The sequence below is a fragment of the Vipera berus genome (assembly GCF_964194415.1).
Source record: "Vipera berus genome assembly, chromosome: 2".
NCBI classification, from domain to species: Eukaryota; Metazoa; Chordata; class Lepidosauria; order Squamata; family Viperidae; genus Vipera; species Vipera berus.
Genome location: NC_138203.1, coordinates 191383453 through 191410233, shown reverse-complemented (window position 1 = coordinate 191410233; position 26781 = coordinate 191383453). Strand labels below are relative to the sequence as shown.

At 36.2% G+C, this 26781-nt stretch overlaps 1 protein-coding gene across 3 annotated transcripts in view; it reads right to left on the bottom strand.

Annotated features, from left to right (window-relative positions):
• Positions 1–1331: 1331 nt before the first annotated feature.
• Positions 1332–26781, bottom strand: part of CSNK1A1 (casein kinase 1 alpha 1) — a 44659-nt gene continuing 19209 nt past the window's right edge. Inside the window, exons 5-11 of one of the 3 annotated variants that reach the window (XM_081320706.1) lie at positions 25036–25119; positions 19663–19802; positions 17644–17722; positions 16422–16496; positions 15149–15255; positions 14173–14285; positions 1332–5919 (exon numbers count right to left, since the gene is read on the bottom strand). In XM_081320706.1, the coding sequence (XP_081176832.1) occupies positions 5912–5919; positions 14173–14285; positions 15149–15255; positions 16422–16496; positions 17644–17722; positions 19663–19802; positions 25036–25119 (606 nt within the window). In that variant the 3' untranslated portion in view covers positions 1332–5911. Of the gene's footprint in view, positions 5920–14136; positions 14286–15148; positions 15256–16421; positions 16497–17643; positions 17723–19662; positions 19803–25035; positions 25120–26781 lie in introns of all 3 variants that reach the window. The other 2 variants (XM_081320705.1, XM_081320707.1) reach the window with 2 other exon arrangements.

Here is a 26781-nt window from a genome sequence, read left to right as displayed (position 1 = left end):
CAGTAGAATAAACCATTAGGTTCTATAATTATCTGTACTGGTAAAACAAATGGAACATAGCAGTACAGGTTCTTCAAAGAACATCTAGAAATGCCACCTTTTTGTTAAAGCCTTTTACAATCCTGTAAAATTTTATAGGTAATCTTTCATCACCCTGATTTTAGTGAACACAGAAGGATGATACTTTTCCAAGTAGTATAATACATACTTTGCACACTTTTGTCTAAATATACTTACTTTAAATCTCTCTGTGATGACTGGTAATCAAGAATCATCATATTATGTTAGTAATTATTTTTAGGTGCACTGCTTCTCTGTCTCTAATCCTTAACATGATCACATAAACAACTTCAAATAAATTTGCAATAGCATTGTGCAGGCCCAGAGCAGGCAAATTTACAAATTAAACACACAAGGATAGTTAAACTATCAATAACACTTTACTGAAGCCTATGACTTCTACGTTCTTTTCACTTAGGATATTATACATTGATTATCATATGCTTGCTTTTAAAGCAGTTTTCTACAGAAATGATAGAAAGCTCACTAGTTCAGTGTACTTGGAACAAAAATAATCTAAACCCATACATTAGTATACTCTCTTTTAAGAATGAAAAAATATTATTTCTGAGGAGGAATTATATTAGGATTGAAGTTATAAACAGATCCTTCCAAAGTAATTTTTGCAGCTGTTCTGCAATTGAGCTCTTGTTATGGCATTGCTACTTACCTTTTCAAGAATCATTTTCCTCAGCAGTGGATGCTAAAATTTCAAGCCCTACTGGCAAAGCAATCAGAGCCCAGCATTTTGGGACACTGGTCAAATGTAACTTTGCCACAGTCTGTTAACCGTTAAACACTCTTAAATTTTTACTAGAATGATACATCAGTCAATAAGGAATAGTAATACAGTAATAGTAGTGAATTTGGGATGTGAAGTTTTCATTTAAAACTTTCCAATCTCAGCAAAAGCAGTTGGAGAATGGGTTGCGTAGAATACTTCAGGTAGAAAGTAAATCATTTCCACATTTTTAAAAAGCCTGAATAAATTCTAGTAGTTTTACTTTCCTACTTTCAACAATTCATTAACTATTTTGCACATATGTTACACTCAAGCCAAATTTTGCTCTTTGTAAAGAGACGGTTATATCTTTGTAAACGTAACTCTGGAAGACAAATTTTTAGCCACCCAGAATTACCCTGTGGTAACATCGGCGGCCACTAAATTTTATAAAATAAATAAATAACCTTCAAAAACATGAAACCTCCATGAGACAAGTTGATCGACGGATAGTTAATTAAGAGTTAGTATACAAAAGAAAAGAAAAATGTTTTCTGTTGATAGGCTTTTATTTTGTATATTTTTTCTCTTGACAAGTATGTGCTGCACAATCTCTTGTGTTTTGAGACTCTTGAGACTGGACACTTCACTTATCTGATACTTTAATCCAGAAGGATTTTTATCCAATATTGGGTAAAAATTTGTTTTATTCTCACAAGGATTTTATTTTCCTAGTCGTATGATTATTCTTCACTATGTTCAATGGCCCAAGGCCTAATCCAACTGATTGGATTTCAAGTACAAGTTCTTGACATAAGAAATGAGTTAATCTTGCATGGACTATACATACCCCTCTAAATTCAATCTCGAATACAGATACATTTTTCTGGAGACTGGGGGATCCCATGAGATGAAGGGGAGAGCAAATGGAAATTCTGCTGCATGAAAAATCTACTTGGTCCAACTTCTAGTATGTAACCTGTAACTAAAACCCAACCAGTATTTTGAATGTTAGTCTTTACATTCAATACTTACTGGTCATGATTAAAGACAACTAGTGACTTGATAGCAATTAGAGAACCAACATTAGGTCTCTGAATCAAGTTTTATTAGGATATTTAACTGTTCAGTATATTCAGTAAAAGGAAAAAAAGCAAAGCAACATTGAGCCAATTAAATCAGCTATCCCTTTCAAATATTAATCTTTAACTATTATAAGACTAGACCTTATTACTCCTGATATTGAGAAGGAATGACTAAGAAATAACCTGCCAAAAAAATCAGCAGACATTGTCCCCCCCCCCATCATTCTCTTGTAACTATTGTTTTGGTCAATATTAATTTAAAAGTTCCTTAATAATATCAAATATTAATCCATCTGATCATTTTCAAGTTAGTAATTCATCAGTGCAAAATCCACAGGCAAAATCCATTGTTTAGTTATGTGTGCATTTTGCTATTTGCTGTTTCATACTGTATTGACAATGAAATGTTTATACAGCATCTTAATAACCGAAGTATATTCTCCCTGAAAGGAAATTAACTACTATAAAAATGTGAAGTTCTGCTTTTACATAGCTGAATATATTTACATGTGTCTCAGCTTCCATTAGTAGGACTTAAATACATACAGTCAGGTCCAGAAATATTGGGACATCGACACAATTCTAACATCTTTGGCTCTATACACCACCACAATGGATTTGGAATGAAACAAACACAATGTGCTTTAACTGCAGACTGTCAGCTTTAATTTGAGGGTATTTACATCCAAGTCAGGTGAACGGTGTAGGAATTACAACAGTTGGCATATGTGCCTCCCACTTGGTAAGGGACCAATAGTAATGGGACAGAATAATAATCATAAATCAAACTTTCCCTTTTTAATACTTGGTTGCAAATCCTTTGCAGACAATCACAGCCTCAAGTCTGGAACGCATAGACATCACCAGACGCTGGGTTTCATCCCTGGTGATGCTCTGCCAGGCCTCTACTGCAACTATCTTCAGTTCCTGCTTGTTCTTGGGGAATTTTCCCTTCAGTTTTGTCTTCAGCAAGTGAAATGCATGCTCAATGGGATTCAGGTCAGGTGATTGACTTGGCCATTGCATAACATTCCACTTCTGTCCCTTCATAAACTCTTTGGTTGCTTTTGTAGTATGTTTTGGGTCATTGTCCATCTGCACTGTGAAGTGCCGTCCAATGAGTTCTATAGCATTTGGCTGAATGTGAGCAGATAATATTGCCCGAAACACGTCAGACTTCATCCTGCTGCTTTTCTCAGCAGTCACATCATCAATAAATACAAGAGAACCAGTTCCATTGGCAGCCATACATGCCCACGCCATGACACTACCACCACCATGCTTCACTGATGTGGTATGCTTAGGATCATGAGCAGTTCCTTTCCTTCTCCATACTCTTCTCTTCCCATCACTCTGGTACAAGTTGGTCTCTTGGTCTCATCTGTCCATAGGATGTTGTTCCAGAACTGTGAAGGCTTTTTTAGATGTCGTTTGGCAAATTCTAATCTGGCCTTCCTGTTTTTGAGGCTCACCAATGGTTTACATCTTGTGGTGAACCCTCTGTATTCACTCTGGTGAAGTCTTCTCTTGATTGTTGACTTTGACACACATACACCTACCTCCCGGAGAGTGTTCTTGATCTGGCCAACTGTTGTGAAGGGTGTTTTCTTCACCAGGGAAAGAATTCTTCGGTCATCCACCAGAGTTGTTTTTCGTGGTCTCCCGGGTCTTTTGGTGTTGCTGAGCTCCCTGGTGCGTTCCTTCTTTTTGAGAATGTTCTAAACAGTTGTTTTGGCCATGCCTAATGTTCTTGCTATCTCTCTGATGGGTTTGTTTTGTTTCTTCAGCCTAATGATGGTTTGCTTCACTGATAGTGACAGCTCTTTGGATCTCGAGAGTTGACAGCAACAGATTCCAAATGCAAATAGCACACTTGAAATGAACTCTGGGCCTTTTATCTGCACATTGTAATTGGGGTAATGACGGAATATCACACACCTGGCCATGGAACAGCTGAGAAGCCAATTGTCCCATTACTATTGGTCCCTTACCAAGTGGGAGGCACATATGCCAACTGTTGTAATTCCTACACCGTTCACCTGACTTGGATGTAAATACCCTCAAGTTAAAGCTGACAGTCTGCAGTTAAAGCACATTGTGTTTGTTTCATTCCAAATCCATTGTGGTGGTGTATAGAGCCAAAGATGTTAGAATTGTGTCGATGTCCCAATATTTCTGGACCTGACTGTATATAAGCAACTTATTATTTCCATCCTTCACTATCATTTGTACAGTTTTCAGTTGTTAAAGAAAATGAAACTTACATTCATAAGAATCATAAAACCTGAATGAGTTTTGGGAAATTTCTAAGACCCAGTATAGTTTTGTTTCCAAGAAAGAAAAATACCTGAGCATAACTGCGCAAAGCATATCCAAATAGTCCTGATTTGCACACTCTATATCTTAATGTCCTTCAAGTATCCATGCTCGAATGACAGTACTATAAAATATAGGTATTCACTTTGTGGAAAAGGAGTTAAGGGACCTTCAATGTCTCATTAAAATATGAACTGGGATATAACCTGGTAAAACACAGAAGAGGTCTGCAAGTCATAAAAAAACCATGTACACAATAGGCATCTGGCAGCATTTTCAGACAACTTTTAAAATTTATTCTGACATGCTATAAAGGAATAAGTTACACTGTTATATGAATCACCAGCAGTAAGAATATTTTTCAGCTGGATTGGAGTGAAAAGATAGCCTAAGGCAGTAACCAGTAACCAATGTGAGAGGCTGCCTGAGACCAAGAGTAAACCTGTCATATTTGTGTCACAGGAACTGGAAAGAAAATTCTTCCTTTTTAATACCCTTCATACACTTTCATTTTAAATCTGCAAAAATAAACAGTCTAGCCAATGCAAAGTTATGGCAGGATTTGTAAGCTGTTGCAATGGGTCTGAAAAGATTCCTTTATTTTCATCTGATCTCGTTACAGCAGACTGGGTATCAATGCAACAGATTATAAAAATGCAAGAGTGCCCTTCCCCTTCAGGAAAACAAATACAAAATTTATTTAAAAACAAAAGTGAGGAAGAGTTACAACACTAGATCTAAAATGATTAAGAAACAGGACTGTTGCTTTAACAAATGGTATTGTAACTGCGATTTTTTTAAAAAAAGGTGGTGTCTAATTTAGTTTGCAAAATATCAAGGCAAATTAAAAAAAAATCCTTACAGGAACAGTTTAGTTTTTAATGAACTTGTAAACAAAAATGTTCCCATTTCAAAATAAAAACAAAATCCCAGATCATCTAGATGTTTACGGTGATTACATTTATCTAAGCAACTTTTACATACAGTTTCAGTTGGAAAATGTTAACTAAATTTGTGACAAATATGCTGTTTCTCCTTTTAAACCAATAACATTATAGAGTTAATGCAAAGTCCTAAAGATAATCTAGTAGTCGCTAAATTTCTCTTAAGTCTTCACTTTAGATGCTGTTATTTCTATGCACAGGTAAAAGCAGGCAGTCTTTCATATGCTTAAAACTGGAATCTTTGGTTACTACCACAATAGCTGGCTTGTTACATCACTCAAGTTACCAGCAATTTTAAGAATGTTTTAAGTGTATAATTTTCAGAATCAGGGAGGAATACCCAGAAGGAGTGCACAATTGTGAGCATTTACAATTATCGCAACTGTTCTGAAGACTTGTTCATGCCATTCTTCCAAAATAATGAGATCTCATAAGCAGTGTAGTTCAAAGTAAAAAGGTTACAAAAATTGGCATATGCACAATTCTCTCCACCACTTGTGTGTCAACCACTCGGTTAATTTTTCCACTTGAAAAAATGCAATAGAAAACTGGACACCATGTTCAACTATCTCAGTAATATTCACAATTACAGCTGCTACAACTCAGAGATGCAGCATCAATGGTGCTGCCCAGAGCCAGTTTATACTGAAAGCAAGTTCTTTACATCAAGTAGATGGTTGCCCACAACCACTGGTATGTGTATTTATGAACTAAGATTTCTAGGATTTGGGAGGTGATACATCCTGCTCCATTCAGCTCTGCCTCATCTGTTTTCTTCTTCATGCTCAAAAACCTGGAAAACAAACAAAACACTTTGATATTTGGAAATAGCCAGCCAACTGAGTGGAAAATCATAAAAAGAGACTATTATGATTTCATTAGGGAAAAACACTATTTTTCTAAGTTAGGCTGATCTTTCACTTGATAAAAGCTTTATTCAATTACTGACAGTAGTGCCCCCAAGATTGATTGTCCCATTTGTGTACCAAGAGAAAAACATGCAAGAACCCTACTTTACAGAGAAAACCAACCCAGCCACCAGCTTTTTTGACAAGTCAACACTCTTAATTCAGCAGCAGTATCAAATGCCATGGAAGATCCAATTATGCTCAGGCTGCCAGCCATTTAAGTATTTTTAGTTGAAGATCCTTCTGGCTTAAATAAATAAAAACAACTTTGCATATTGCCAGTTTCAAATACTGCATCCCAAACTGATCCAAGTTATGGTTTAAATACCGTATTTATCGGCGTATAACACGCACTTTTTCTTCCTGAAAATAGGGGGCAAATGATGTGTGCGTGTTATACGCCGATATAATGTTAATGACCCATTTTGCTTTAAAGTTATTTATTTGAAATTTAAGTTTTTTCCCTGAAATTTCCTTTTTAAAATGAGGTGCGTGTTATACGCCGGTGCGTGTTATACGCCGATAAATACGGTATTTAAAAACAGATTTTTCACATGTCTCCTATGTGAACAGAAGACATAATACATTTTCCTAATACATTTTATTAGTAAAATGAACTATTTCAGATGCATTACATAATGTACATCAGAAAAATGATAAACTAAAGCAGCTTACACCGCATATTAGTTCTATCATCTGAAGTTGCCCTCATAAAATAAATTAACATTTACAGCCCAAAATCAAATACATGTAAGTTGATAGTGTAAGACTAAGATTCACAGATAACAGTATAACGTTGCCCCGTAGGCTGTTTGTTTGTATGTGTTTATTTTCAATACACATTGTGCATACATGGAAATGGCTACATCTTCTATATACTCAAAATTGTAAAAGCACAGTACTTGTCTTTACAAATTGGCAAATATAGGAGATAGACTACACAAAATTTTCCTTCTTTAAATTCTTTTAAGATTTATCTCTATTTATTTGTACAACTCAAAGCGGTATACATAATAGTTTGTGTTGAAAGACTGTGATCAGCTGAAAAGTTGCCCAACTGATTTATTTGCTTAGCAGTCAGTATTAAAATGACCTGGTTACGGTTAGAGTGAACAAGGGTTTATTTTTCTGTCTACTTATAGCATTATCTAGCTATTCCCAGCAAGATGACAATTTTGTTACCTACAGAAATTGTTTGAGTAACAACCCATTTTACTAGAATTCCTCCTCTAGTACGTGATTCAGTTATATTTTAAGTTGTGTATAATTGAGGTGAGTTACTTCATTTGCTTAATTAGTTCCAAAATAACAGCCTTAATAATCTTTTAAACAAATCCCATCACCATTTAATGCCGTTGCTTAAAAATTACAAGAATGTTACTGTTACACGGTTCAAAGCACTGTATCAGACAAATTAACACAAAATTAGCCAAATTTATTATAATTGTTTCAATTTTCTAAGAAAGAATGAAGTCTTTCAAAATATCAAATGCTACAGAAGATCAATTCTGTTAAGGCTGCCAAGAGTAATATGTAACTACATTCTCTGCAAGTATATAATTTGTTACTTTCCATCCAAAAGCCTGCAATCAACATTTGGACTGCACTGCTGTGATATTACAGGAAATCTTTCATTTCTACTATTGAGAGAAACATTAAAATCATGAATAATGTGGTTCAAGAAATGGAAAGGTAGGAAAGGTTAAGAAAATTACATGGAGAAAAAGGTTACTTTGCTTCCAGGTTCAAATAAATAAATAAATAAAATTATGGTGTAAAATGGTTGTAGTATCTTTTGTTAAAGAGTTGCAACTTCAATGGCTAAAGCAGCAGGCATGGATGAAAGCATCTTTGGACCTTTTACTGGAATTATGGGAGCAATTCATTATATCTGTATCTTCCACTCTACAATGTTGCCTTGGATGATACATTACAATTTTTTCCCATCCTTTCAAAATGGTAGTTATTGTTTTCTATGTAATACTAACAGACATTCAACTAAAACTGACATCTCTTCTTCCCTGTGTCTATTGAACTGAATGTTTATTGACCGGCCTGGCAAAAAGTGTTTAATAAAGAAATGTTAGATGATACTTTTAAGAGTGATTTTTTAAAGAACGTTCTGGTTTATAATGCATATCAGGACTGTGAAGACTTTGAAAAAGACAAGAAGCTTGTTTTTTCAGACTCATGCAGAAATAAATTACCTGTCTCTAGTCTTTTTCTGTTGAGTCCTGGTCTCTAAGAAAAGGTATTTTTATCAGCTTTTACCTCTTTATAATTGGAGGATTTAATTTAATTTTATCTGTAAAATTTAGAGGTTGACTTTGGGGGGCTCACAGTTTAAAAAGAAGAAAAAGCATAAAAAAGATAGAGAGAAAATAATGAGTGGCCTCAGAGTAAACTTTTAAGCACCACGCCCATCCAACCCATCTGATCACATTGACTGAGAAGTATTTGAAATAGAGACTTCATACCAGCCCAGGATTCTCTAACCACAAACACAGATATGAGTTAGACACTTTCCAATAACTTAAGCTGGTTATCACATATAGAAAATAATAAACATAAGCACTGTATCTAGGGCAGGGCTTTTCAACTAGTGGTACGGCTACCATCTGTGGTACATTGGCACCTGGCAGGTGGTACGTGACCATCCTAGAAAAGTGGTAGCGGGGGAAGGGAATGAGCTGAACCGATGGCAGCACCGCACAAGCCTGAGCGAGAGATGGCTGGAGCTGCAGGGCTGTCAGGGCTCAGCGGAAGCACCAGGATCAACGCTTCTTTGGGGCTGTCAGGGCTCAGCGGAAGCGCCAGGATCAGCACCAGGCTCCAGCTTTTGTGACCTTCTGACAAGCAAAGTCAATGGGGAAGCCAGATTCACTTAACAATTGTGGTGATACACTTAATAACTGTGGCAAGAAAGGTTGTAAAATGGGGCAAAATTCACTAACTGTCTCGCTCAGCAACAGAAATTTAGTGCTCAATTGTGGTTGTAGCTTGAGGACTGCCTGTGCCATCCAGGTATATCATATGTATAGAGATACTATAAAGAAAATTAAGGCTTTTAAATTAACTATTTCAAGTGGACTACAGTATTACAATGTTGTTCCAACATTTTTAGTTAGCAATTCTCAGTCATGTAGTGTACAGCCTTTTTCGTCTCCCACCTGTTTTCTGACCCTTGGATGAACAATTTCTAAATAAGCAAAAAGCCTAAATTACCCACTGAAGTAGCATTTGTAAATTAAAAGAAAGCTTTTAATATAACTCTGTTCTATTATTCCTATTATCAGAATTCCTTTATGTTGTACTGTCATATTATCTGCCCTAGTTCAAAATTCCAATGGGGTTTTCTTCCTGCCTCTGCAATAACCAAAGTCTATGTTAAAGAATTTGTTGTGCAGAGGTCTCCTTGTGCTACCAAAGAGTTGCACAGACAAGGAAGGGCACTGAGAGCAGTAAAAGTCACACACAGAAATACACTGAGTTCTAAAAGCAAAAAGTATTTTACTTTGAGGTGGTGTAAGAACAAAAATGCACAGTCAAAAATAAACAGTCCAAGTCATAATCCAAACTACAAAGTCTTCTTACCGGTCCAGAGGTCAATACACAGTTCAGGTTTACAACAGTAGTAAACCAACAGCATAGCAAAAACAGTAATAGTAGAGATCAGTGAATTCAGAGAGAGAAAGAAGCTACGTTCCTAGCTTCCTCTTATGGCCATGAGAACACTTACACACCCATTGGCCAATTAACAACTTAAAGACATAGCATTATGGTTAATATATTTTCAACCCAACATTGTAGGCTAACACCATATGCCTAACAGTCTAGATGTGTGCATAACATTAAACAACAAGAAATGTAATTTGTCCTTTTAACATATAGACATCAAGCAACACAATCTACTGAAAACACCCATATTTTCTGGTGCATTACTGGCATTTTGTTCACCAAAACAAACCAAAAATGGCATTAAAAAACCCCCAGTATGAACTGGGATATATAAAAGACGGATTGATGCAGTTTGAGTGGCGAAATATATAACTTAATATGAGTCTCAAAATGCTGAGGTTCAGTCTTTCAGAACGCCAGTCTCACTAGCATTCCCCTCTTTGGAAAACACTAGTGAACGCCATCATTCTTAGGATGGCTTGGAACAGGGGTCCCCAAACCCCGGTCCGTGGACCAGGTCAGGGCCGCAGCATGCCAGCAACCGATCTGAACAAGCAAAGCCCCATCCACAGGATGCAGGCAGCACACAAAACCACACCCCCTCAGGTCCACGGAAAAACCTCTCTTTACGGAACCAGCCCCTGGTGCCCAAAAGGTTGGGGACCTCTGGCTTGGAAGACTCCTTCTCCAAATTGCACAATTTGGAGAATGAACCTTCTGAATCATGAGAATAGGACCCATGTACAGAATGAAGCGAGGTGAGAGAAAAGGGTGGTACAGGGGGAGGATCCACACTGTGGTGGGCCTAGCCGATCAATACTTTCAGTCTTGCATGGGGGGGGGGGAAACGGGACACCAGGCCTCCTGCATTTCCTGAGGCAGTATGATATAAGAACTCAGAGAAAGGCAATCACACAAGTGCCATGCTTAATGACTGCAGTGACTTATGACCGAAATTCCAAGCTCAATTGTGGTCATAAATCAAGGGCTACATGCACTTTCATTACAATATATAAATATTATAATACTCGTTTTACGTACCGTTAACACTTTCTCCTACCTAACATGATCTCAATCAGTCTCCAACTCCAGCCTGTGTCTTCCTGCTGCAATATAATCTTCTTCCCCTACACACGTGTCAAACTCACCACGTCACGTGACCTGACTCTTTTTGCATTGCCGGCAATGGGGTGGGCATGGCTTCAGTATAATGAAACCGGCCCATGGGCCGGCAGTTTGACACCCCTGCCGTACACGATCCCCTTCCGTTTGCAACTTCACTGGTGGAAACACATTTCTTCCTTCTCTTCACCTCTATCCATATGATTCTATCCCATTAACAATTAACTACTCTCTTTCCCCATTTCATGCACTCCTAGAGGTTTCTTGATTAATTCATGGCAACTGAGAGGAGTTTTTTTGTCATAATCTACTAGGAGAATATCTGCTATCACTATAACTTACAACTTAGGTGAGATCAATTAACTTGTTTTAGTCTGGTTTTCAATATATTCAAACAATATTTAAGTAACACAACTCTGAACAGTTAGCTATACACATAAAATGCTGCTTTAAAAGTAGAATAGGGAATTTCAACTAAGTGAAAACATATTCTTCAACTCTGATTCGTAAACTGCGGAAAAACCTTTCCTCTTTTCAAATCCCAAATTACTTCTGAAATTAGAATGAATGCAAAGAAAAGAGTTCTTTAAAAGTTCAGAGAAAGAGGATACTATTATTAGATAACTGGATTATCATTTCAATAGTCTGAAATCAAATGCAGGCGTATTACTTTTAAAACTTTTAAAGAAAAAATGTTCCTTAAATCGGTCTGACTAGGCATGAAATTAAGTATAATTGTATATTTTCAAGGGTTATTGCTGGCTATCCCTGTCATAACCAATTCTTCCTTTAAAAAAATTATCCTATATTGAATACTGAAAATAATGACAAGAAACTGAGCTGGAAATACTTCATGTTAATGTCTGCATTTAACCCCGTCACTGGAAATTTTAATTTAAAATCTTGTCAATTCCTTTCACACTTCAACAAAACAGCTGAAATAAAACAACAATTTTCTTGCACTTAGTTCAAAGAGCTATGGGAATAGACTCAAGAGCGATTGCACATTTGTAGGTTTGTTTTAGCTTCATCTTTTTAAAAAATTGGCTACAATTTTTCAATCTCTACTTTCCTTACTTTTGTTCAGGAGGCATTAGGACACCATTTGTATACTGCTCAATATTTACTAATTAGAATTATTGAACGGCTTGTGGTAGAATCAAGTCTTCTTGCTTGCAGAACAGCTGTTGCCAAATTATAATTGTATAGTAGATATGTCTTGCAATTTCAGCATCATTATCCGTACTTCTGGAACAGCTTGAAGGATATTCCACTAAGCAGTGTAGTGGTATTTTATTGGTTTTGGTCTTCTTGATTTCTGTATTTCTTCTCATCCTAATATCATTGCATCACATTAGCCTTTTAATAAAAATATTTTTACAGTTTGGAATTCTTGCAAGCAATCAATAAGATACACATTTACTGATGACTCAGTAATTTCAGTAAGGAAACAATCCTTACTGATTGGATTATCGTGAATATGATCACACAGTTCAACCAACAATGGTTCCTTCTAGATTATTTGCATACTTTTCTATTTTCTTCTTATACATTTTATCCAGTAATTTCTTTATGATCTTTGTTTTGCTCTGATAGACTGTATCCTGCCGAAGAGATTATATTGTATCAACATGTCCTCATGGTTAAGAAAGACTTTGCTGCACTTGCTATAATCTATTATCATAAATTTATCTATGCCTATTTGTAGATAGTAGACTTTTATTCTTCTTTTTCCAGCTAAACGTCTTTCTTTCTTTTTCTTGACATAATTTATGTAATTGAAACATTATTAATCAGGTAATTCTAAAACGGTAGGCGCTGATGATATGACTGAAAATGGTGTGTGTAGTCAGTTATCAGAGTCCTGTATAGATTCTCCTAAATAAAAAAAAGCATCATTAGTACTGTGATCTTTTAATAATATTCTTTGTTACATACCCTAATAATGTGTCCTTATAAAAGAAATATCTATCTTTTTATTTCAACTAAATAAAAATGGAAATACTGATTGGTTTTATTTATACATAATTCAAAAATTTAAACCAACCACAAAACAAGAGAAAAGTAAACAATCCCAATTTTGAAAAATTATACAAGTATTTTACTGACCTGAAGATCTTGCATGTGCAGGCTTGATTCTTTTTGCTTTCAGTTATTTTCAGCTTCGGGTAGCATTTCATTTGGACACTCAGGGCTTGCATTTCTTTGTTACATTGTTTGCATTTTGTGTGCTTGCCCATCTTATTTACAGATATAGAAACATAATTAACATATTCCCAAATGTGATCCATTTGCTGCCTGCTGCCGTAGAAAGTTCTTTCTTTTATTATTTTGTCAATAAATCTCAAACAGAGCTATAATTAAAATTAGAAACAGATTTCCCCCCCCCCCGGAACGTGGGGGTAATTTCAGTCGAATTTACTTTCCATTTCTCTCCCCTACCCCTTATACTGTATATCCATATATTTGATGTATTCTGTCTAAATTTAACCCACCCTCCTACATCCTCTGATCAATGCCTTTCTTGTATTTTACTGAGGGGGAGGGGTGAGAAAGGTTTGACTATGTTTGTGCATGAACATCAGAACTCTCGTCTCCCTGATGTACTGTTACGATATTCAGAGAATACAGACTATCATCATGCTGAAGCTATGTCCTAATTTTTTTTTACGATACTCAGAGAATACAGACTATCATCATGCTGAAGCTATGTCCTAATTTTTTTTTTAAGAAGCACCCTAATTTTACTTAATTATATAATAATGTACATGCTGCCTCCTAAGATTGTCTGTGGCTCACAATAGCACATTACTATTGAAATAATAAAATTGATGTTGTTTATGTGTGGGAGAGAGAATATATTCAAAGAAAACATTTACCTCTTGGGGGGTTTTTTTGTTTTGTTTTTGCCTCCAAAGAAACCCACACCAAAGCCGCATCTAAACCGGCCCAGTACAAAAAGTAATAGAAAATTTCTTCCTTAAAATGTTAGGCCCAGATTTTTGGATCATACTATGTTCCCAACACCAAGCCAGCTTATTTTGAAGAGGGGTTAATGAGGGAGCAGAAGATGCAGTGGTTAAAATGACCCAACATACCCAAAGAAATGATATGAAAACAAGGACACTTGGTTTAAAGTTAGTAGTCAAATCTTCCAAGGACGTCCGTTTTTTAAATACTAAATAGCCAAATAAATGTTTTTAATGACCTCCTTGAGCTAACACGTATCGTATCACCAGCAGGATCCAAATTAGTGTTTATCATTTTTGGTCTGTAACGTCACTTGGTTCTTGGCTACTAACCTTTCAGGTTATTCTTGGATTTGTCAGTTTGCTTGCCTGTGGGGGTTTGGGTTTGCTGCCCCTGCCCACTGGAAGAGGCTGCCTGCTGTGCGGCTTTCTGCTTTAACATTGTCCAGTCAAATGTGTAGTCGTATTGATGATTCAGGGTCCTACAGAGGGTAAAATTTAAAAAGTAAGAAAACCACCACAAAAATGCCATACTTGAATTGCTGTTGAATAAGCAGGTTTCACTGGCATTCAAAATGAGACATTTTGTAAAACATTGAACATTATGCAGTGCTGTGGTTAATAATTAAAATCTGCTTGCAGCAACTTTCAAAGTCCTCTGGTAATTCTTTAGAAGCTTTGGCTCAAGTTGAAAGAGTCCCATGCGTAAAGTGTAAAGCCCTTCAAATTGCTTCATAGGGGAAAGGGAAATATTAATCATTATCCCCACTTCTCTTTTTTTAGTTGAACCCTGCACTAAGAGCACGGATAAACGTCTGCAATTCTGCAAATGACCATGTAAGGCTATTGTGATCTTGATCACTCACTTTAACCTCCTCTGCGGTTAATATTAATTTTGAGCAAATTCAAGCACTGATTCACTAACAAGTTACAGTACAGTACTAATTTCAAGTACTGTTTATGTTGAGTTGACTGAATTATGATATAACCAACCTTTGTGGACCAAAGAAAATACTTCCTAAAATGGTTGTTACAGAGTTCAGCTTGCTTAGGTCTGACTGTATGTACTCTGGCCGATCTGACCAATATAGCCAATCACAAAACAGACATCACAATGCAATGAGGGGTGGGCTACCCAGAGACAAAATCATTTTGATACAGGATCAGGAAAGAACTTCTTCCCAATGAAGTCTACTTCTAGTATATTCAAATTTCTTTTACATATATTTTCAGTCCAACTTCTGGAACAACAGAGTGTTATCTAGCCAAGCTAACCATGTGAATGATAAAATTGTTGCTAAAACTGTTCTCTTCGAATATTCACAAGGTATCCTACAAGACCAACCTGAAAAGGATACGGAATAGCTGCCTCAGATACATATAATCAGGAGCTTCTTCAAAGCGCAGGCCACGGCAGTAGTTCAGATACATTGCAAATTCTGCAGGAAATCCCTGTGAACAAAAGAAATCCAAGCAGAATTTAGAGGCAGATTTCCCACAATTTTTATATCTAGAAATTCTTTTTTTAGGAAAATGGAAAGTAACAGAAAAAGGAAAGAAAAAGTGACACTAAAAGATAGATTGATAACAACAATAATAATACAGTTGGAAGGGACCTTGGAGATCATCTACTCCTACCCCCTGCTCAGGCAGGAAACCCTATATCAATTCAGACAAATGGTTGTCCAGTCTTGTCTTAAAAATTTCAGTGTTGGAGTATTCACAACTCCTGGAGGCAGGTTTTTCCACTGCTTAATTGTTCTATCAGGGAATTTCTCCTTAGTTCTAGGTTGCTTCTCTCTTTGATTAATTTCCATCCCTTGCTTCTTGTCCTGCCTTCAGGTGCTTTGGAGAATAGCTTGACTCCCTTTTCTTTGTGGCAGCCCCTGAGATATTGGAACCCTGCTATCACATTACCCCTTGTCCTTCTCTTCATTAGACTAGACATACCCAATTCCAGCAACCGTTCTTTATATGTTTTAGCCTCCAGTCCCCTAATCATCTTTGTTGATCTTCTTTGTACTCTCTCTAGAGTTTCAACATCTTTTTTACATCATGGTGACCAAAACTGGACGCAGTATTCCAAGTGTGGCCTTACCAAGGCATTGTAAAGTGGTATTAACAGCTTACGTGATCTTGATTTTATCCCTCTGTTAATGCAGCCTAGCACTGGATGGCTTTTTTGGCAGCTGCAGCACACTGCTGGCTCATATTTAAGTGATTGTCTACTAAAACTCTGAGATCCTTCTCACAGTTACTATTGTTGAGCAAGGTACCACCTACACTGTATCCGTGCATTTAGTTTTTCTTGCCTAAATGTAGAACCTTACTTTTTTCACCCTTGAATTTCATTTTGTTTGCTAGTGCCCAGTGTTCAAGTCTGTCCAGATCCTCCTGTATCTTAAGCCTGTCTTCTGGAGTGTTGACTATTCCTGCCAGCTTGGTGTCGCCTGCAAATTTGATCAGTTCTCCATCTATCCCCTCATCCAAATCATTGATGAAGATGTTGAAAAGCACTGGGCCCAGAACAGAGCACTATACCTCCCAAAAATCATTGGCTTATTTTCAAAATAAAATATGACTGATTATCAAAGACAATTTTTTAAAAGAGTTTGTACCTTACACAAAATTTCAACAGGAGTAGACATCTTCTTTTCACTAATCTTTTCATATTTCTGCTTCTTTGTTGCAGCCTGTAAAAATATGAATAAATATAAATGGAACAATGCTACTTTATTATCACAGGTCTAAAGGAAATTGCCAAGTTCCAGGATTCACCACAAAGAAAATAAAAATCTTTCTTATACGTTTTAAAGCTACAGAGTGTCAATTACTGCAGCCTAGTTAGCCCATGACAGGATTATATTATATGGCTGCTTCTAACGTTTTTCCTAGACAGTCAGATTTTGAGTAAATATAGAAATCTCATAATGTTCTTGGTATTAGATTGCAGGTGATAGCTTAACATTTCTAGCACAAATTACAATATACTCAAAATCATCATCTGAATTATATAACCTCTTGCGAAAGTACCAATATATTTCTATCTCTCACACACATTTGTACATTATGTCAATGAGTGTAAATGAATGTGCGCCTATGCGTGTATATCTCTCATTTTTAAATCCCTATCCACAATCCTGAAGATGGAGAGGCTGCAGTACTTTGAGCAAGGCCTCAAGATAAAGGTTCTTTGGATAGGGCACTTTCCAATAACCTCTCTGAATCATTATTCAAACTGCACATTGTCCTTTAAGGCAAGGGTCCCCAACCTATGGTCCACGGCCCGGTACTGGGCCGTGGCCTTGGCCACCAGCCTCCCCCACTCATGGTAGTGCCACCATGCGGGCACTAGAAGCCCCATTTGTGCATGCATGCCACCAGCATCATGCAGGCACTAGTGGCCCATTTGCGCATACATGTAGGCCCCAGTGGCCCACTTGTGCGTGCGCCAGCATGATGCCACAGGAGCGTGCTGTCTGCTTGTGTATGCACATGCATGCAAGCGCCACTGTGCACACACCCATACATTTCCTTGCTCCTCCCTTTCCTTCCAGGCCACCAAGCCAGAAAGGTTGGGGAGCTCTGCTTTAAGGCTATCTTATCCCTAATGTCTTTCTCTGAGGATGTTTTAACTGTAAAATATTTGGCAGAAATAAACACTGGGGGTGGGGGGAGAAGAGATAAAAAGCAGCCTAGACCATATTCTGTTTATACTTATGCATGTGGCATATCATACCAGACATTCTATCTATTTCACAGCATCTGAATTACAAATATACAATATTATGCTTATTTTAGTATGGTCTTTTACATCTCTCTATGAAGTTTTTAACATACCTTTAATCCTTGCCACGGAAGGCTGGTTCTGTTAAAGTACATCAATACATATCCTAATGACTCCATATCATCACGACGACTGAGGGAAAAAGTTTTATATGCTTATTCATAAATTGAATAGCTTCATTTCTCAGGCCTCAACAGGGTATGAACATGAACTGTCAGTAAAATGTGCAATATACTGATATACAACAGTAATAAATAAGATTTACCAAACTTATTTGGAAAACTATAATCATGCATTTGTTATTTCTTGTTTTCCTTAGAGATGATATAGCAATACAAATTTTAGCAAACCGCATACAAGTTTTCCTGGCATATCCAAGTTTTGATTTTGCTATTTTTCTCCTTATCAAATTTTAAATTCCTAATTTTATCTTATCTTAGGATGAAGTATTAAGAGAATAAAATAATCATCAAGCAATTTTTGTAATATACATATTTATATGCAAAAGCAAATATTAATTTTGATTTTAATGACTGCTGAAATCATTTCCCCTTATTTGCCAATCATTTGGTCAAGAACTGTGCATAAAGCAAGCTACACGAGCTCCATTCAGCCCCATATCGATCTTGATAATACGAGAGCAATTCGGAAATAAACCTCCGTTTGGTTATCAATGACAGACACTCACAGATTCAGAACTTTTATTATACACATTAGAAACTGCAATGTTACATTACTTTTCCACATAATTGTCACAGATTGAGACACTTGTCAGCGTCTTACAAGGTTTGAAATTCCTTAGCAGTAGTTGCTCGGTGGCAAATTAGGGCTATAGAAGGGGTGATCAAAAACATCCCAACGGAACTGCTTCAAAAGTTCTTGGGTGCATCTAGCAGTGTGCATCTAGCACATATTAAGAAATTTCAAACCTTGTAAGACGCTATGACAAGTGCCTCAATTTGAATGGCGATTATGTCAAAAAGTAATGTAACGTTGTAGTTTTCTGATGTGTATAATGAAAGTTCTGTATCTGCGAGTGTCTGTCATTGGTAACCAAACAGAGGTTTATTTCCGAATTGCCCTCCTAATATAATAGTGAGATCATGGAAGCACGAAAACTGTGTACACATAAAAGCAAAGCACTAACAGCAAAACAGTTATGAACTATTCTGATTCTTATTCTACACAAAATATAACTGAAAACATTCAAAAGTTAAATTTAACTGTGAACTTTGAAACTTTATGATAAAAAAACTGATTCCAGAAATAATGTAACTTTTATGTTTGATGACTGATACCACCGGTATTATGCCAACAAAGGCATCAGAAAACATGTTAAGTCCAATATACCAGTTGAATAGTACCATGTTAAAAGAAGTTGAACACAATTAAAAAATTACAAACTATCACAATATGAAGGAAAAGGCATTATTGATAAATTATGATTCACATATTATGAAATGTGTATGAAAATGCTTGGTTTGTTAAGGAAAAAGTTTACTTCAGCTGGAGTACTATATTTCAGGGATTAAAATCTTATTAGATATAAACTACTACTATATGCACCAAAAATAATTATTTTAAAAACAGCAATCTCTTAGGAGGGTAAGAACAAAGAAATCTTTTAAGTTTTAAGGTCTTTAAGAAATAATTTTAACTTGACAACATTTGCTATTTCTGTTGCGAAGTGTTTCCGCTTTTATTTAACACTAGAGTTTTGTAGGAAACACCTAAGGATGGTTTTATGTCGGATATTCACTCTGCTGTTAGTTACATCAAATGACTTTACTTGTTAAGGCAACACATAGGTATAAGATGGACAGATAAAAATGTATTTGTCATAGATATTTTGGTGTCTTCAAGCTACACAACACAAATATTTGCTCTACTGTAAGAACATTTAAATTAATTTTTAGTCATAACGTAACTATTCAAGATCCCAAATATTATGGCACAAGTAGGAAATGTGTGGTCTTCCCAATGTTACTAAATTATAATCTCAGCATCTTTATCTGACAATTAGAAACAACCCAGAAATTTCTAGAGTTTACAGTAATTGCTTGGACACTTACCTCTGTTCAATGCCAAGATGTGCATTAATGCTTGCATATCTAGCTGTACCAGTGAGATTTTTGTCTTCTCTATATGGTATGTGTTGCCTTGTTCTGTTGTCCCGGTACTTTTTGGCCAACCCAAAGTCAATAAGGAATAACTTTAAAATAGATAAAATAGATTCAAATTTCCAGATGGCACTTGGAAAGATCATCAGAACTTTTAAGTATATGCCTAATAGATAACTGAGATCAACAAAATTAAATTCAATCATATTTAAAGGCAAGGGAAACAAAATCACAACTCTTCATTATTACTTGAAAAATAAAATATAAAATGGACCTAACCTTTCTCATCTTAGGAAAAAAACAAATAAAATTATTCAAAGTGAGTTTCACTGCAAAAGCTATTGATTGTATTACTTTCTTATGGATGTTCTATATATTGACATGCCACTAAAGAGACTGTAAGGACTGTAGAAAATTAAAATATTCTAAAACAAATAATGGAATAAAGCTAGGCCACATAAATTTAATATTTTCGTATTATATATGTGACAAAAAAGGGAAAGGGGCCAATTTTATGAAACTGTTTTAATTTCTCAAGTAATTTTGCTTTTCTGCCACTTGCTATAATTTTTTTCCACTATGCTGAAGCATTCTTTCATATTCATCAAAGAATATCTAAACAGTTGAATTCACAATCAAATTGACACAAGATAATTTATTTTATTAATTGAAGTACCATCAAATTTAGCTAAAATGTTCAGTTGCAAATAATCTGGGAGTTGTTATATGTGGCAAATTAAATATATAAGAAATAAAGTTGTCTAATTAAAAAAACTATCAATTTTGTTTTGTACAAAACTAAGACTAGCATAAGGAAATAAAACAATTTTTAAGAGTTTAGTCTAGTCCAGGGATAGGCAACCTCGGCTCTTTTATGACTCATGGACTTCAACTCCCAGAATTCCTGAGTCAGCTATGCTATGCTGACTCAGGAATTCTGGGAGTTGAAGTCCATGAGTCATAAAAGAGCCGAGGTTACCTACCCCTGGTCTAGTCCATTTTAGGAAGTGTGCTAAAACTCCTAATAATTCCTGTACATTTTTTGGCCAAATTTCTACAGGCAATACAGAAAAAAAGATTTTAAAGAGTGAGAGTGAGAGTGAGAGAGTGAGAGAGTGAGAGAGAGAGAAGTTTTCTAAAATAAAAGCATAAAATAATTGACTAAATTTTAGAAAACATTTGAAAGCAATCATTTAACGGATGTTCAGGTTACTAGTGCCTTTAAGTGACATTTTACTATAAGCTTATTTAATAAGCAAGCAAGTATATAAAGAAATAGTTTTCGGGCTTTTACAATTTGCCATGTTCAAGAAGTTTAGACTCAATGAGAGACAGTATTTAAAGCAGGGTCAACAGGCATCATCACACATTTTGCTAACAGAACTAATTTTTAAAAATACATTTTGAAAGTTAGATCTCAAACTGATTTGGATATCCCAAGAGATTTTGCTCAATCTTAAAAGATCAGTGAGTGCTATCCTAGTGTGTTGCAGGCGTAATACTGTTGACTCCTGATTTAAAGTTAACTGAACACTTGTGTTTATGTTATAGGTGAATGTAGATGGATGATATTTAACCATCTGTGATTGATGACCTGAAAACAACACAAAACACAGAATACCTAGTTGATTCAAATAAGTAAACCTTATAAAGTTGAAATATTAGTAGATTAATTAGTATTTCCTTTACTAGCACAAGGCAGGAAAGAGATTATGTTTTTTAAAGTATTATAAAAGTAGTTGACATTAATTTTATAATTTTCAGAATTTATTTTCTTTTTCTCTCTGATTTGGACAAGTGGAAGATATAGGTAGGCCACACTCTTATAAAGCACTGAGGCAAAATAATTACTCCAGATGAACAAGAATGGCTATTTTTTAAAGAGTTTTGAAATGTTTCAGATCATCTGCAATACACCTTCACTAACAGAGTATTTTAAAACATTATATAAAAGCCATTTTGGAATGCTATGGCATCAAGTTTTTAAAAGTTGAATTTATCAGATTTCAACTGTATTAAGTATTTGATTTAATGGTTAAGGGTAGATAACGGCAAGGAAAGAACTCTGTCATGTAACTCTTCTATGCTAATATATTCTTACAATCTCAAAACACCAAAGCCATGCTTCATTACTGGGAAAAATGCTAGGAAGCAAAGTTACCTAGCAACATAACAACACTCCCTCTTAAATTGCTTTGGTTAAGAAGTGAGCACATTACTTTTGAGATTAGATAAATACTATTCACCCAATAAACCATACTTCCCCAAGCTATTGTCTTCAAATCTTCCTAATTTACTCTCCCCTCATGAAAGCCTGCATGACTCTTGCTGATTTAGTTTCAGAGTAATTCAGGAAATCTAGTCAGAACTGGAATGATGGACCGGGAAGGGAAACTCAATGATTGCAATCTGAAATTGGCAAGGTACTTCTGCTGCTTCCGCTGGGATAAAGGTTCTTATTTGTACTTTTCTATTCTCCAGTGCAGCACGTTTTAACACAAAAAGGATATTGTTCTTCATCGCACAAAATAGATCTACTTTATATTTAGGTAAATCAATTTTAGAACAAGAAGTGTCACTTTCTTTTAATTAGCATAGGACACAGTCTTCACACTGGCCCAATTATTATGTTATACTAAAACATTTCTGGCACGACCTGATCGAGCCAAATGGTTCTGAATAACTCAATGAGTCTCCATATTTACCCTTCTCTTCCCCCCCGCCCCGATATCAATTCAATAAAGGATTTCAGCCAACTTAATTTTTTTTAAAAAAAAATTTCACTTGTTTCAATTTTTCACAAATAAATTTTATTAAATACAAACTAATGATCGTGCATGAAAATAAACCATGATTAAGCAACCCAGTTTAAACAGCTGACTTGTTTAATCTCTTGTTTTTCTGTAAGTAACCAACTCCTGTGACAATTGAGATCAGTCTCCTAACATTCTCCTCCTCTGCAGAAAGCTACAGTGGGACAAAAAAGTATTTAGTCAGCCACCAATTGTGCAAGTTCTCCCACTTAAAAAGATGAGAGAGGCCTGTAATTTTCATCATAGGTATACCTCAACTATGAGAGACAAAATGGGGGGAAAGAATCCAGGAAATCACATTGTAGGATTTCTAATGAATTAATTTGTATATTCCTCGGTAAAATAAGTATTTGGTCACCTACAAACAAGCAAGATTTCTGGCTCTCACAGACCTGTAACCTCTTCTTCAAGAGGCTCCTCTCTCCTCCACTCATTACCTGTATGAATGGCACCTGGTTGAACTTGTTATCAGTATAAAAGACACCAGTCCACAACCTCAAACAGTCACACTCCAAACTCCACTATGGCCAAGACCAAAGAGCTGTCGAAGGACACCAGAAACAAAATTGTAGACCTGCACCATGCTGGGAAGACTGAATTTGCAATAGGCAAGCAGCTTGGTGTGAAGAAATCAACTGTGGGAGCAATTATTAGAAAATGGAAGACATACAAGACCACTGATAATCTCCCTCGTTCTGGGGCTCCACGCAAGATCTCACTCCGTGGGGTCAAAATGATCACAAGAACGGTGAGCAAAAATCCCAGAACCACACGGGGGGACCTAGTGAATGACCTGCAGAGAGCTGGGACCAAAGTAAGAAAGGCTACCATCAGTAACACACTACGCCGCCAGTGACTCAAATCCTGCAGTGCCAGACGTATCCCCCTGCTTAAGCCAGTACATGTCCGGGCCCGTCTGAAGTTTGCTAGAGAGCATTTGGATGATCCAAAACAGGATTGGGAGAATGTCATATGGTCAGATGAAACCAAAGTAGAACTTTTTGGTAAAAACTCAACTCGTCGTGTTTGGAGGAGAAAGAATGCTAAGTTGCATCCAAAGAACACCATACCTACTGTGAAGCATGGGGGTGGAAACATCATGCTTTGGGGCTGTTTTTCTGCAAAGGGACCAGGACGACTGATCCATGTAAAGGAAAGAATGAATGGGGCCATGTATCGTGAGATTTTGAGTGAAAACCTCCTTCCATCAGCAAGGGCATTGAAGATGAAACGTGGCTGGGTCTTTCAGCATGACAATGATCCCAAACACACCGCCCGGGCAACGAAGGAGTGGCTTCGTAAGAAGCATTTCAAGGTTCTGGGGTGGCCTAGCCAGTCTCCAGATCTCAACCCCATAGAAAACCTTTGGAGGGAGTTGAAAGTCCGTGTTGCCCAGCGACAGCCCCAAAACATCACTGCTCTAGAGGAGATCTGCATGGAGGAATGGGCCAAAATACCAGCAACAGTGTGTGCAAACCTTGTGAAGACTTACAGAAAATGTTTGACCTCTGTCATTGCCAACAAAGGGTATATAACAAAGTATTGAGATGAACTTTTGTTATTGACCAAATATTTATTTTCCACCATAATTTGCAAATAAATTCATTAGAAATCCTACAATGTGATTTCCTGGATTCTTTCCCCCCATTTTGTCTCTCATAGTTGAGGTATACCTATGATGAAAATTACAGGCCTCTCTCATCTTTTTAAGTGGGAGAACTTGCACAATTGGTGGCTGACTAAATACTTTTTTGTCCCACTGTATATTATGAAATCCTAAAACCCACCCTGGGGCTATGTTGAATTTTGAACAAGTTCCAATGTTATAAATTAGACAGATACCGTAATTTGAGCCACAATATAGCATAAAAGAACGCTGCATATAATGAAAACTATTCCAATTGCCACATTTCTAAATTCATGGGCCCAAAGTATTATAATAAAATTCATGTTTAGTAAATAGACAGCTGTTTAAGGCGCTAAGAATTCATCAACTAAAATATGGTAAATTTTTAATAAGATACAATTACCTTAGTTACTTGACCTATACTAAAAAGCTCTATTAAAATTTACTGCTGGAAACAAAGCATGTTCTTTGGAAAAAGTAGAGTAGGTCTTGATTCTCCCCATCCAAAATGCATTTTTCTCCAAACATAGTAATCATATTAATGAAGAGGGAAACAAATCTCATCAAGACCTACTACCAGACCATGCACACGTAGGCATTTCTAACCCTTCACAATACGTTCTACATCCTACATCGTCATATTTCAGAACACAGAGGTACTCTTCTAGGATTAATACAAAGTTCAGAGATAACCTTAATCATATTAACATGGGAAAAAAGAAGAACCTTTTATCTGAAGAGAGGCGCTTAGTAATGTTACATGTTTGCCAAGTATGTCTGAATAATGCCAACATAAGGTGCTTTTTGCAAATCTACATGTTTTCCGAAATAAAACAAAAACGCGTATGAGTTGGGATTGAGGTTGGAATAGAGACAGTTTCAGACCTGGTTTAATCCTGAGAAAGATGGGTCCTGAGAAGTACTAACAGTCATGCTTCTTTTCCTCTTCCCCACTGGAGATTCTAAACACTGAACAAACAATAGAGGGTGGCAGTGCATCAAACAGTATTGCTTACATTGCAACAATGGCTGGCGCAGACAGGCAACACCGAGGCGTTAGAGAAAGAATAGGGTAGCCAAATGCCATCCTTCTTCCACCAAGCACTACAGTTTTCCAAAGGAGATCATGTGACACAGGAAAAAATTTAGATGTGGCAAGATAAACTTGAGCATGCCACTTGAAAATGACACTGCCTTGAACAGGGATAGCAATGGCAATATTTGGCTTAATAAAAAGGAATTTTTGGCGTTTACATATATGCTGCCCTTCCCCCAAACATGTGGGAAATAAATCTTCAGTAAGGAAGAGGTAGAAGGCATTTAGTCACCTTAAGTTCACTTTCATAAGCATGCAGGGCTTCTTGTAGGAGAGGCTCAAAGAAGACCTTATATTAGGAGTAAGACAATTCCTAACACATAACATTTTAAAATAAATGTTTAGAAATAAAGCATTCCAATTTTATTGTCTATATTTTAGTTTATTATAAACATAATTTATTGGAACATGATTAACAAAACAGCCTCACCAACTGTAAACACCGTGTCTTAAAACAATGGCTATGTGATACAAAATTCATCTGAATTTTTGCTAAAGGAAGAAAAGTTTAAACCATATCAATATTTAAAGGAACTGCTGATTTCACACTTTTAAAGCTTTAAATTCTATGTGGATTAAACAAAGAGGGTTATAATCGTATGTATAGGATTACTTGTAATATCGAACAAGTGTCTAAAATTTAATGCTTGTCACTCTATTTAAATGGCTATTAGACTGAAAAATGTGGTCCTTTTTTACATCATCCAATGTGACTCTAATAAAGTCACTTAACAAAGCACAATATTTTTCAGACCACATTTTCATATCACAAGAAAAAAAATAATGTGTTGCAATGCCAGCTCACTATAACTGTCAAAGAATATGGAGAAATGGCCCAAAAAGAGAAGAAATATCAAATCAAGACTGGTTTATATTTTTTTTCTAGTTATACTTCCAGTTCTTGTCAGAAAATTAAAGGACTGCATTAAAGAAACAAGAATATGAAATTTAGAGATAAAGTTCAATAGAAATAGGACTGACTAAATTTGACTTTTGCAATTTCTTTTCACCCCAACTCCCCAAAGTTGTTTAATGCTTCACTGAACGCCTTTAAAGCAGAATTCAACAGGCGGTTGTTGGTTTGATTTTGCTCTAAAGTAATGGCTCCAAGTTGGCATTCATACAGGCAAACAAAGGTAACATTTTATAGCTAAAAATATCAAAAAGGTAAACACTGATGGCTTATGAAGAACCAATCTGTATGGGAATGTTGCTGCCAATATAGATTCATTTCACATACATTTCCCCAAACTTAAGAATTTCTATTTAACAGCATGCTTAAATGCATTGCCAATGCTGCCTGTCTGCTCGAGCTCAATGTACAGGATAGCAGATTACTCTCGCAAGCTAGCCAAGAATATTTCCAATCAAAAGTTTCAAAAGAAAACATGCATTTCCAGCTCAATTTCTACCAACCCCTTCTACCCACACTTAAAATCCAATGAAATATTAAAATTCTAGAAGCAAATGTTAACCTATACCTACCCATAAACTGCATTCTGAACTTCCACAGGCTTGTGAATGCACAGGACACA